This window comes from Falco punctatus, assembly GCF_963210335.1.
Source record: "Falco punctatus genome assembly, chromosome: 4".
Lineage (NCBI taxonomy): Eukaryota > Metazoa > Chordata > Aves > Falconiformes > Falconidae > Falco > Falco punctatus.
In genome coordinates, this window is record NC_137583.1 from 16,367,858 (window position 1) to 16,381,009 (window position 13,152).

Sequence of the window (13,152 nt, forward strand, 5' to 3'; positions counted from 1 at the left end):
TTGCTCACTTTAAAACTTCCCTTTTTTTAGCAAGTTTAAGCTCCTACATTGTGTTAGTTTTGGTACATTTGTCTCTGCTGCAGATTTCTCCCTGCTGTTATGCATTTATTTTGTTGCTGCCAATGAACTGATGGCGTGATTTAGATTGCAAAGTCTAGAAGCACGGTGGCATTGAGAGAGAGTGGCTTGTCATTTTAAAAAATATATTCGCCTAAACTCTGGTGTGTCCCTGTCTATTGTGTCAATCAGCACCTATATGGGGTCTTGGCATCCAGGTAGATAACATGTCAAGCTTCATAGCAAATAAAGAGCGTATCCCATCATAATCCACAGCTCAGTGAATGTCTGGTTTTTCTACCAACTGCAGTTTTTAGGAAATGTTTGCAATTGAATTGCCTCTAGGAGTCAGTTTCTCATGCAGTTACTCCTAGGACATATAAGATACAATAATTTCTTTCGCTGGAAATCTCCCTGAGAAGAAAAATTACTCTGGGCTATATGCCTCTGCCTACACAGAGTCTCTTTGGGTTTTAAGATAGTTTAAGAGCTTCACACTCTTCAAGAGATCCCATTTGGGCAGCATGAAGGGAGGTCAGAGGAACTCAAAGCTCTGTGGCAGACACAGACCTGCAGAAAACAAATTGTGGCACTGTTAAAAGAGAAGGATGTATTCTTTGGGAAAGCATCCAAGCACAGTTAATTTAATCCCATCTGCGTGAGTGGAGAAATCCTTTGTTCATGGCTGGCTTGTGTGGCTGGTTTATTGACTGGTGCCTCTTCCATCGTGCCGGAGGCTCGTGTCCTCCGTCCCTGTGGTGCCATGGGGAGCTCCTTCCCCAAATGTCAAGCGTGCTTGTAGAAGAGGAGAATGATGTTTCTTAGGGATCACTTATTTCTTTGGATAGCAACCTGAAGTGCTGTATTTGTAATGAATGTTTTCTCTTCCTCCCATGTCCACCTTCACTGGGTTAGGAGGAAGGGGAAGCAGCCCCCATGGGAGGTGGGATATCAAGACGCAGCGATGCAGTTAGTGGTATGTTAGACTTTGGCACCTCTGCCATCTGTTGTGGGCTGACAGATGGGATGAAATATGACAGCAGAAAGGCTCTTCTGTTTTAGCAAGACACAAGAAAGCTTGAAAAATCACACCTCCTCCCTCCTTTCCCCCCAAACCCACACAACAACAGTGTCACTTGGCCACTTGTTCTGGCTAAGACAAGGAGAAGTTTATGCCTGTGTGTGCTCCTGAGAGTCTTTCGAGGGAAAAGTGAGCAGAGTGGTTCAGAACAGAGCTGCTCAGAGGCACTGGATCCGGGAGGGACCACCACCCCTTCTCCCCTCTTTCCACACGGAGAGGAGTTGGGAGCAAATGCTTTACTGGGACAGAGGGGAGCCTCGGTGCTTGGCAAGCCTTGCTGTTTATTTGTTTGCTCGTGATAATTAGCGGCTGCATGGCTCGTGCAGCAGGGACTTTTGGCCTTACCTGTAACTGGTGAGAAAACTCCTCATCTGGTAGCTGAGGATCAGCCAGTTTCAGGTTCTCCCGGAGATGCTGCCGCAGATGGAAACATTTCCTATTGGAAACCCACCCCAGCTGTCTGTAGGAGCAGCCGGGGGCCAGCGCCAGCCCTCGGGAGGGCCCAGCTCTTTTCCAGGCATCTCTGGTTTTTCATTGATCCCAATTCATCAGCCAGGTGCTGTGAACAGCTACGTTTCCAAGGCAGCTCAGCATCCCGGGTACCGGCCAAACATTTGTGGGAATCTGGCCTCAAGGTCGGAGATGCAGATGGCAGCTGAAGGGCTCTGCCCCGTCAGGCACATCAAGCGCTTCAAAAATCAGTGCTGTGGGTGATGACAGTCATCACAACATTCCACAAAATTACAAGCCCTTGTTTTCTCTCTCCTCTACTGCAAGCTTTTGGTTTTCTGGTGATTTTAAATATTTTTTTCCTTCCCACTGGACACACCAGTATAATGCTTCTAACTGATTTGTCTTTTAGGATTTCATTGTGACAGTGGTCTTCTCGTTCTTGTGGCTAGTGAGCTCATCTGCTTGGGCTAAAGGACTGTCAGATGTAAAGATTGCGACCGACCCAGACGAAGTGCTGTTACTGATGTCTGCCTGCAAACAGCAGTCCAACAAATGCTTGCCTGTTCGCAGCCCTGTTATGTCAAGCCTCAACACTTCGGTTGTAAGTGACTTTGATGACTGCTTTTCACCCTTACCTTGAACACGTGTTTTCGTCACTTTTTACCTGTGCATTGGCATAAATCGGCTGGTGTAAACCAGTTAGCTGAAATGATTTAATTGGAAGTACAGTCTTGCTGCGGGGAAAGGCAGAGCATGACTCACAGCAGCTACATGCCGTGGAGCTGCAGTAGGATGAGGGCACAAGGTTGGGATGGGGAGGATGCAAAGTGTCTGTCCAAGCGCATTGCTTGGCCTGTCTGCTTTTAACTTGCTCGCTGCGACAGGGGCTGTGTGTTCCTTCAGGAGGAAAAGGGTTGTGCCTTAAATTCCTTTAAGAATACAACATAAAATTGGTCTTCAGAATGTAAAAAGAAAAAAAAAACAACAAAAAAGATCCAGTCTAGCTGACCAATTAATATCTCACTTTTTGGTTTATACCGATATTATCTTTCTACCGTTTCTTTAAATTAGATTACGTTTTCAAACAAAACCCCCTATGTTTTGGCCTAAAAGCTTAATCTTTTTTTGGAACAAAAAGGAAGACAGACACCTTGTGAGCTACAGCTAAGGGACATGAATTCGGGCATTTGCTCCAAAGCTGAGAAAATTTTCCAGCAGGTTTTGGGAGGAGGATGAGCTGGGAGCAGCTTTGACTTCTCCCAGAACCATGCAAGGACCATAACATTGGGCTGGGCTGTGAGACCGCGGCTGCCGGGTGACAAGCTCCTCTTCTCCCCACCCAGGTCTTTGGCTTCTTGAACTTTATCCTCTGGGCAGGCAACATTTGGTTTGTGTTTAAGGAGACGGGCTGGCACTCCTCGGGCCAGCGGCACCCTCCGGACACCATGGAGAAGCAGCCCAGTGGCTACAACCAAGGTGGCTACAACCAAGACAGCTATGGGCCGGATGGTGGCTACAACCAGCCAGGCTCCTACGGGCAGGTGGGTGAATACGGCCAGTCGCAGAGCTACGGCCAGAGCGGGCCGACCTCCTTCGCTAATCAGATCTAGGGTTCACGCAGCATGAGCTCCTGCATCCCCCACGTGTAGAGAGTTTCACAGGTCTCAAGTTTCAGTGGCGCCAAGATTTTTAAGGGTTTTCCATAAATTACGACTACAACACGGTGTTTAATGTCAGTTGAAGATCTAAGCCTACCTCCTGAGGCAGGTGGGAGGTGGCCGGCGGGTGGAGTTGGCCTTTTTTCCCCTGGCTAGCCAGATCCAGGGGATATGCTTGTGGCAGGTGATGCCCTGGAGTCAGTGTTGTAGTATGTACTGTAGAGATAACTTTATGGTAGTTTTCTATGTGTTAAGACGGTAGAAGCATTTTGTAGCCTCAAGTCTGTAGTATTTAATATGCATAATATAATTGAATTTCCTTCTGCATTTTGGTGAAAATCAAAAGTGTTTTACTATTATTTCTACAGAGTACTCTGTATATCCATGCATGTAACATTGCACCTAAATTTTCAAAACTGCCTGTCTGTGACTCTTTGGAGCATTTTTTTGTTATACTTTTTTGTTTCAGACAATTTTACTATCATTTCAGTTAACTGAGTCATCCGTAATTTAGTGCATGGATAAGCAGTTTCATACTACCAAATGTCTGGACCGTGTAAACGGAACTTCTTGACTTCTGCCACTACATTTTGTTAAATGTATGTTTAAAAGAAGTATGCATCTTTTATATATTTTGCAGAGTTGAATATATGGCTTACCCAAGTTCTGAATGCTTTGTAACTAAAATGTTTTTCCTTGAAATGGCATTCAGTAGTATATATGGTACCTGACCAATGTTTATTCCATTTAACTCAGCTAAGTATTCATTCTGTAAACCACTATTTCTATGGATGTTTTGTGAATCTTTTAACGTGAGCTGTGGAGAATAAGGACCAAGTAACTGTGTTATATGTTTACAAAGGTATTTATTTAACTAAGATAACAGAGGTGCAGATATCAGTATACAAACCCATGGGAAAATGCCCTGCTGCTTAATACCGCAGAACATGAAAACCGCATATCACAACCATGTTGTTGTGACCTTACAAAGCATAAACATTCCTTTATACCCTCTTATAATAAGAAAACCTTTCCATCTGTGCTGTTTCGAGATGAAGTGTCCCTCTGTTAGGCTCCTGCTCTGAGCGCTAGCTTGGTGCTACTGGAGAATGTAACCGGATTGACCAAATAACCCAGGCTCGGAGGAACTCATCCTCAAAGAGCCAGAGCCAGGCTTGTAGCCCGTTCGGATTTCTCCCTGGGAAATTCAGCCCCTCCTCGCTACAGCACATGGGATGCATTGACGCAAACAAAAACCTGAAGCACAATATAGTAATCAAAACTGATCATCTGCATTTCTAAATCAAAGTGTTATCAGTATATAATCTTATTGTATGAGCTGTAATGTTGAAAGCATCTTAGCTTAAAACAGCTTAGTCTCTTCTATGATTGTTGTAACCAATTTATGGCTATCGGTGGATGAATCTATATTGTGATATCTATTTGACCCTAATAAAGTTATTGCATACAATGCCTGTTTTCAGAGTATGTTAATATTAAAATGTCACTGCAAAATAACTATGATAACTATTAAAGATAAAGAACTATTCCTGTGCTTTACCTTATTGGTCATATTCTTACTGTTTTCCAACACTTTTTATGAGGATTGTTTTAATGTACAGTAGAGTACGACACTTCTACAGACGCTTGTCATTAAAGGTCAGTATAACAATTAAAAAAAAAATAATTAAAACTGTGTGATTGAATACCTGCCTGCCTCTTTACCTCTCTTTCCACCTGTCAGTTAGGACTAGCCCAGTACTGTGCTATCTCAGTTCTGTGGATTGCTGGAAAGCCATGCTTGAGCTGTAGAGAGGACAAAGCGGAATATCTGAATGTCCTGGTATTCCAAATGGGAGAAAAATACAGTTCTATTGGTCAATGAAAAATTTTACTTAGTCCTTTTGTTCCTCTTTTTTTTTTTTTTTTTAGTTTGGAAAAGTCAAATATAGGCAAGCCAGGAGAAAGTGAAATCTGTGAAGCAAAGGATGGGGGGAGGGGATGTATGCTCTTCATACCCCATCCCACATAGTCCTACTTCTTTTTTCTGTTTGTTTGGTTGGGTTTTTTAAATCCACTTTGTATTGGTTGATCAGGAATATCCCAAGCTGGTTTATCTGAGCCTCCCCACTAGAAATGGATAGAGTTTTTTGTGTCAACTAGTTTTTCTCCATGAACTTTTCTACCCTGGTGAGCAGTGTCCCATTCCTAAATTTTTCTATCCAATGCTGAGGGTCAGAAACTTGAGTTTTGCTTAGGTTTGTTCCTGCATTTCAAACAAGCTGAAATTCTTGTGTAACCATGTGAGCACAAGAACTGCAGCTTTCAAAGCCTCAGGAGTTGGACACCCCTGGAGAAAGGGCAGTTCCTAACACAGGACTGAGGACAGAATGAAAGTGATGACTTATTTTGGGTATTATCTGCCTAACTCCAAATCTTAAGATTTTCTCATGAAGGGCAGAACTGGTGGAAGGGAGTTGGAAAAAGCAGTGAGAGAGGCACATGTTTTCATGAAAGGCTTGCCCTTTGCCTTGCCCAGTTCGCCAGATCTTCACAGGTACGTTGGCTCCTTGCTGCCATGCAGAACAGCTGAGCTGGCTGTTGTCCTTTGGGGACTATAGTCTTCACTGTGAGTTAGGAGGGATGAAATATCTCTTCCTCTATAGCTTCTCAGATGAATATAGTATGGCAGCAGCAAAAACGAAAACAAAAATGATGCATGCACTTCTCTGTGTTATATAAGAAAATGTATCTGAATGTTTCCTCTGTGTTCCTCTGGGTTCGACTCTTATCACATCCTTTGGCAATTGTTGAGAAATTGGAAGTTTATTTGAACTGGGGATAGTGACTGTATACCAAAGCATTGAGCAGCAAGATGGAAAAGACTTTATTTGATGTTTCCTAGGTGTAAGACAAATAGCTAAGTAAATTTGAGCATCCTCTGTGAAACTGCTGCTGGCAGACCAATTGCTTTCCTACTTCATCATTAGTGAGTATCTCTGCCAGTTAGTTAAATAACTAGGTCAGCCTTGGAAAAAACATGTTCCTTGATCTTCTGTGCTGTCCCTCCTGTTTCCCCATGTGTTTCTCTTTATAGCCCGTTTCTCAGCTACTCAAGATGGGAGCATATTTGCATGATCAAGTGTAGAGCTGTGGAGGAGAGGCTGGTACCTCTGCGAGTGTGGCGGGGGAGGTGGGAGCACAGGACTTTCTCTCCAGGTGCTTCAGAGGCCAAGGAAGAGGCATGCTCACTGCTCTTGACTGGGGAGGGGATGCACTTTGCAAAGCTGCACCATCCTGCCCTGCACGGGGAGGTGCTGGAGAGGGCAGGCAGGATGATGCTGGGTACCCGGTGCTCTGCAGCCTGCTTTTCTCCCTGCCCCACACATTGAAGAGAAAAGGATGAAGTTAAATGCAAATCCAGCCTACAGGGCTGTGCCCTTACTTGACAGGGTATTTTTTTATTGTGCAATTCTCTCCAAATGACTCCTAAAATCTCCTTCACTGTGGCTGTTGAGCTGCCTGTAACAGAGCCTCAGTGATGGCCAGGACTCTGAGAAAGTTTGTGCTCCTGTTGCACGAATTCATATTGCAATTACCTGACCTGATTAAGTTAATTATTTCCAATCTGTATATGCTCTCAATTTGAATGAGCAATTCGGGCTCTAGCCCTGAATTATTCTTAGCTGAAACTCTGATGTGCTGATAAAGGAGGCAGTTACATGCAAGACACATTGCACCTGTCTATAGTCTGCTCCTGACAGCATCTCCCGTGTTTCACAGTTAATATTACAGACAGATAAAGAACTACAAAGTAAAAACTGCCACGTATTGTTTCATCCTTTTCTGAAAAAGTTCTCATATTATGCTATGTCATGTCAAAAGCATAGTCCTCTCTCTACTAGTTTTAAGTCAGATTTGAGTCAAAATTTTTATATATGTGAATGGATGGGTTACTTAGCTTGTAGTCTCCCTGACTTAACTATTCTTTTTCAGGATTTCTTTTTATTCCCTTCTACTAAACCCAAGAGATTTTCCTCCTGGAATTTTCTAAAAGCAGCAATAATTTGTATTTTAGTATTAATACATCTGGTGCTGATTATCCCATCATTTGTCAATGCCATATATCCTTAGTATGAAGATCTTAGCGTTTCAATATGAAATTTTAATTCATCCCATTTGTTGCATTTAGCTACCAGTTTCTTTTCTTACATTTTTACTGTTGTGTCCTTTAATAAGATATTAGGGGTTTATAAATACAGCTGCCTTTTTGAAGTCTAAATGTCCTATCATAAATCCCTGGAGCCACTCTGCTCCCTGACAGCCCCCATACGAGGCACGAGCCTATTTTGGCCAAAGTGCTGTACCATGTCTGAAAAATGTCTGGACATGAGATGACAAACGGTGTTCCCCTGCAGAAAGACCGGTTCTAATAGCTTTTCTTAAATGACATTTTACCTGCTCTGTCTCAGCAATGGGACTCATAAATATTTTAATCATGACCCCAGAGCTAAATCCCAGGGTGAGCTGAGTTATCTCCTACGTGAGCAGTAGGGGAGATGGGCTGACCCATCCGTGGCTCCCAGCCAGGGTCTCCCCCTCACCCCGACCCCTGCACAGACCCGCTGAGCCCGCTGAGCGGGGCAGAATTTTGCATTACCCAGCCAGTCACAGCTTCATCATCAGGCACCGCTCAGCAAACTGTACCCAGCCCAGCTGATGCAGATAAATAGTGGTGCAGACTTCCCTCTTGAGTGAAATCAAATTGACTACGAAGAGGTATTTTTTAAAAAATGGTGATGGCCAAGAGGGGAATGTTCCTGGGACACACAGAACGTTACTTGCACCATCCCAGCACAGATGGAAGCAGCAGCAGCAGCGTGCACCCCAAATGGCATGGTGATGGAGAAACAAATGAGCAGGAAATACTCTGTAATTTTCTTTATCCGCCACATTCCCTGCCTCCTGGGATAAATGCAGGGGTTCAGCAGTTCAGGTTTCAGACTATTTAGCAGGACGTTAGCAGGGGTAAACCAGCTACCGGTGAGCAGGAGCCTGTGTGGCTCTGTGACCAGAGGGTATTTGTGCAAAGCAGACTACTTGTTGCAGCAGCACAGCTATCAATCCCTTGAGCTGGTTAAATCCTTCATTAACCTGCACTGGGTTGTGTCTCCTCTTCGCATGCCACCCTGCAGAAGAGAAGGTCCTTCCCCGGTGGGGCTGAGCCCACCTGCTCGTGCGGGCACCACAGGTTGGGGCTGGTGTGGAGAGACCAACCATGGTGAGCACGCTAGACCTGCTGGTTCTGCTGGCTTTCCCCATGTTAAGTAATTGATTTCAAGTGAAACAAGAGGAAAATAGTATTAGGCTGTGGCAGCCAGTCCTGCTTTGGGCTAAGATGGAGTGTGGGGCTTCTCTAAGATCAAAATGACCATATACTGGTCACAAAGAAATGAAGCTATTACGTTCTTGGGTGGAAGTTAGCAGCACTTCTCCTACAGCTGCTGAAGCGTTCGCTGAAGAAACAAAGCCTGAGTGCATCCTCTGTTTCAGGTATTCCCTTGCGCCTCTGTCCCCAGCGACGCCTGCCAGCCCCAGCATGCCCCTGCCTGCCCCTGCCGACTGTCCCAGGGCCATCTCAGAGGGAGCCAGGGCTCCATCACACACAAATGTTTCGCAATGTAAGTCTTCTAGAATTGCAGAAAGCAAAAAGGATGGGAAAACACCGAAAGTCAAGTGGAGACGGCAGCTTTTTGCAGTGGCAATTATTTTCAGTGAACTGCCTGTAAAGATTTTGCAGTTTTGAGCATCAGGTTGCGTATTTTGTGCAGACAATATTGTTAAGGTGTGAAACATGCTAAAACTTGACCGATAAAAGCACCTGGATATTTCAAACATAAATAGTGTGTTATCAAAATAGCTACAGAGCAGATGGCCTGGCTCCCCGCACACCTTGCTGACCAGGATACTCGAGCAACACATCCAGCCAAAATCTTGCTGTCTTCAAAGCCGATCATCTGCAAAGGCAAGGGTTATCCTCATGCTACCCTTTATCTGTCAGGCACTAATGCTCCTGCATACGCTAATTAGTATATTTTAGAGGGATAATGTACCCCAGGCTTGCTTGAACTTGTTACTACCCTAGCAAAGCAAATTACCTGTTCTAGAGCTCAGGCGCTCCCAAGTCAGTTAGATTAAAAAAAACTGCGAGCTGAAATCTGATCTATGGTGGAAAGAGCCCAAAACGCAGAGGGCTGGGTTTGCCAGCCAGCTCACAGCACTGCCTGTAGCTGATAAACATGCAACGGAGTCTGTTTCTCACTCTCATTTTTACCTTGGACGTTAAGACCAAACATTACCATGCTGCAGATTAACCGGGATGTAAGGCTTTTCATGCCTCCTTGTACGGTTCAACAGATGTGAAAGGGAATTATCACTTCAACATGATATCAAGACTCCTTTTTTTTTTTTTTTTTTTAGCTGATGGCAGATTACTAAGCCTGAATTCTTGTTTAATTTTAGTGTGTTAATTGATGGGATAATGAGCATTGATTATATGTGTTTTGGCTGCGTCATTGCAATTACAGGCTCTGTTTTATTCATGAGCCAGTCCTAAAGAATGCACTAGAGATCTAAGACAGCTTAAACCTCTCAGAAAAAGGCTCTGAATTGTTTGAGTAATGACACTCTTAGATGGAAAATTAAAGGTTCTCTTTTCCCATGCTTTTTAAGATAATTAAAATCCAGGAACAGTAAGGTGGTGAACATCCTTATTCATTAGCCTTCAGTAATTTAGCTTCTACCAAATGAGGAAAACATTTTAATTCTCTAGGCCATCTGTTGCAGTCTCCTTTGCGTGTCCTCTTACATAAAGTCTCATCCTGGGTAGTTTTAACATCAGTATTGCATCCTTTCACCAGCCACGATGAGCTGGATGAGGTAGCTGAAGTCACTACCTATTAACAGACCACCCTGGGATTACAACGGCCGCTTGGTCTTTTGGGTGGAAGTTACCCTGTCTAGACACCTCTAGGCAAGGGATCTGCAGAAAGGAGACTGTGCACAGAGATAGGCAGCGTGACAAGCTGTGTGTTTTCTAATAGCAATATCCATGCCAATAAATAACAAAGTTCATCAGAGCCCTTCCAGTTCCTCTAATGTGCGACTGCTCTGCCATATGGCTCCGTGCTGCTTTTGGAAGCAGGCAGCATCCGTTCGGGTAGAAACCGAAGGAAAGGCTCCGTGCTGGATGCTGCTTTGCAAGCGGTTTGGAGGAAGAGCAGATCTCCTCTTTGCACTGCACTGGGAGGATAAATAGTGGAGCAGGAGTGTGCTCATCGAGGATGAATGCCGGGTCAGCAATTGTGAAGCCCTTGGTTTCTGACTCTGTCTATAGGAACAATTCACTTCATAGCCCGGGGCAAATTACATGAGCCCACTCCCATTAAAATGATAACGTGTATAGCTGAACGGATGCAGTGTCTTAGTTATTCCTGATGCAAAGTTACATCCCTACAGATCTAGGAAGATTCAGGCTCATTAGTTTGGTTTGTTTCTGTCAAATTCTCACATAAAAGCCACTCTATTTGCCAGCCTGGCAGTGCTGCTTTAGACGGATGTATTTAGCTGGCTCCACGATCACCAGGCAGCATTTGCATTATTGATAGGGCATGGCTGTGAGCAGGCTGCTTTCACAGGGCAGAGCTTGAATTCACCTGTTTGCTATTATGCGAGTTGCTTGGAGATCACAAACACCCGGGCCTCGAGATGTGTGGCTGCAGAGCCAGCGTTCCCAGCACCAAGCAGTACTCAGTCAACCAGCCAGCTCCTGCTTCCACCAAAACAAGCCCTTTGGCTGCAGCAGGCATGCCCAAGCGGTAAGCCATAGCTTTGTTCTTTGCATCTCTGGTGATCTCCAGTTTGTCTGGAAATTTGTTATCTGGATGTAATTGTGTCTCTGTCACAAACCAGCTCTTGTTTTGCCTGTTGGCTGCTCTGTAGCAGTTTCCAGCACTTCAGCAAAAGTAAGCAGGCTTTAAGTTTTAATGGAGAGCAGGGAGGTGCTTCTCGTAGATGTGAGTGCTGCTGGAAATAAAAGCCATGTGTCTGCTCCAGACTGGGAGCATTGGTGAGTGGGGGATGACGGACCCCTCTGGGGATGGGCTTAAACCTGAGACACTGCCTGGGGCTCTTTCAGGTTCTGAAGAAATTACTTGAATGCTGTTGCAATGCCCCCCTTTTAAAATTATTTAATAATCATCTTTAATAACAATGCCAGGCTACTCAAGTGAAGAATTAGGAGCTGCGTGCTGCTTGTAAAGGCCATTTTCCTTCCCACTGTGAAGGAAAGTCAGTCTCCCCTGGGAAGCCCTGAGTTCCTGGGGGATTAAATGAAACAGAAATGAGCAAGCTCGCTCATGGAGAAACTATACACGCACACACAAATCAGCAGGTGATAACCGTGCCTCTCGTCTCTCTCACTACCAGCATACCTACAGCCAAGCAGCTGGCATCGATAAAAGGTAAGGGACCCATTCACTGTCCCTTGGGGGTTCAGGTCTTCTGAGTCCATGGCCCAAGTGCAGTAAATCCTGGTGATTTAGCGGAGCTGTGAGGCCGTGCAGACCCTCAGCTGGTGCTAGATGGGAGGGTCTCGTGGAGCCCTGTGCAACATGCTCCTGCGTTGATGCGCATCTCCTCTTCTGCTTACCTTGTCATTAAAAATCACAGCCCGAGCCACCTGTGGTACCTGATGCTAATGGAAGGCTGTGAGCGTGCAGTCTTTAGGATGCAGCCCAGGAGCGGGGGGAAGGAATCCAGCCCAAATCCCAAGTATACTGTGCGTCTGAGCATCAGCGCTGCACTTCAGCATGGGGATTTCTGTTCAGCCCGGTTTCCCAAATGGGCCATATTTTCCCTGATACGGGATCCTGGGAGTCCAAATGCACCCAGGAGATGGCCAGCACGGCCTGTCCCCATGGTGTGGCAGGTGCTTGCTGGATGCTCAGGGTGGGGGGAGAGAGCAGATGGGTGTTGCACATCACTCGGTGTTAGTGCCCCAGCTCTGACTGAATGCTTCCTTTACATGTGTTTCCATGGGACGTGAGGCATGTTGCTGGCCCACTCCAAATAAAATCTGGGCCAGGTCCTCTGTGGGCATAAACAGTTTCAGTCTCATTAACTTTAATGAAACTACACAGATTTCCACCCACTCAGGATGGTTCTGACAATTCTTTTCAATTATATCTCAAATGCCACTTTTTCCGATAGGCTGGTAACTTTTCCCCTCTCAGCTCTAGGAAAAGGTTCAGACCTCGAAAAAGCTTTTGCCACCGCAGCTTTGGTGTATAACAATTCTGCTGATCCTGAGGGCAAGCTCAGCAAAGCTGAAACCAAATGCTTGCTGCAAACCCAGTTTGGGCGTTTCATACAGGTGAGGGGGTGTGGGTGGGTGGGTGGCACTGGGCCAGCGCTGGCCAGGTGCTTTGGGTGCAGGAATGGCACCCTGGGCTCTGCCCTGAAGCTGGGCAAGCAACGGTCCATACAGTAATCCCAAGTGAGGCTTTAGTGATTTGGCACAAACACCCCCAGTGAATTAGTTGCTTTATGTTGAGCCTATGTCTAACACAGGGCTAAAGGAGTGGGGGACAGCAATAAACCACAGCTGATGCGCCTGCTTGCATTTTTTTTTTTTTAAAGAAAATAGGGCAATTGCAAAAAAAACCCTCAGATGATAAGAGACTGTATTTATGAAAAGAAGAATCCCATTCAATTAATGAAGCATTTGGTAGTTTGCCAGAGCACCAACCAAGTGCCAGGAGAGCCAGTCCCGTGCCACAGCACCGCTGCATGCACTGTGGTCCCTGCTGGGGGAAAGGGAGTGGGCAGCATCTCTCCATTGGG

At 45.3% G+C, this 13,152-nt stretch overlaps 2 protein-coding genes across 3 annotated transcripts in view; both read left to right on the top strand.

Annotated features, from left to right (window-relative positions):
• SYNPR (synaptoporin) overlaps nucleotides 1–4,720 on the top strand; it is a 110,094-nt gene extending 105,374 nt beyond the window's left edge. For both annotated transcript variants that reach the window (XM_080382788.1, XM_080382789.1), the window contains 2 exons: nucleotides 2,001–2,192; nucleotides 2,935–4,720. In XM_080382788.1, coding sequence (XP_080238914.1) covers nucleotides 2,001–2,192; nucleotides 2,935–3,201 — 459 coding nt within the window. In that variant the 3' untranslated portion in view covers nucleotides 3,202–4,720. The remainder of the gene's footprint in view (nucleotides 1–2,000; nucleotides 2,193–2,934) is intronic.
• Nucleotides 4,721–5,064: 344 nt separating this feature from the next.
• SNTN (sentan, cilia apical structure protein) overlaps nucleotides 5,065–13,152 on the top strand; it is a 33,375-nt gene continuing 25,287 nt past the window's right edge. Inside the window, exons 1-3 of the mRNA XM_080382792.1 lie at nucleotides 5,065–11,126; nucleotides 11,737–11,771; nucleotides 12,543–12,682. Coding sequence (XP_080238918.1) covers nucleotides 11,017–11,126; nucleotides 11,737–11,771; nucleotides 12,543–12,682 — 285 coding nt within the window. The 5' untranslated portion in view covers nucleotides 5,065–11,016. The remainder of the gene's footprint in view (nucleotides 11,127–11,736; nucleotides 11,772–12,542; nucleotides 12,683–13,152) is intronic.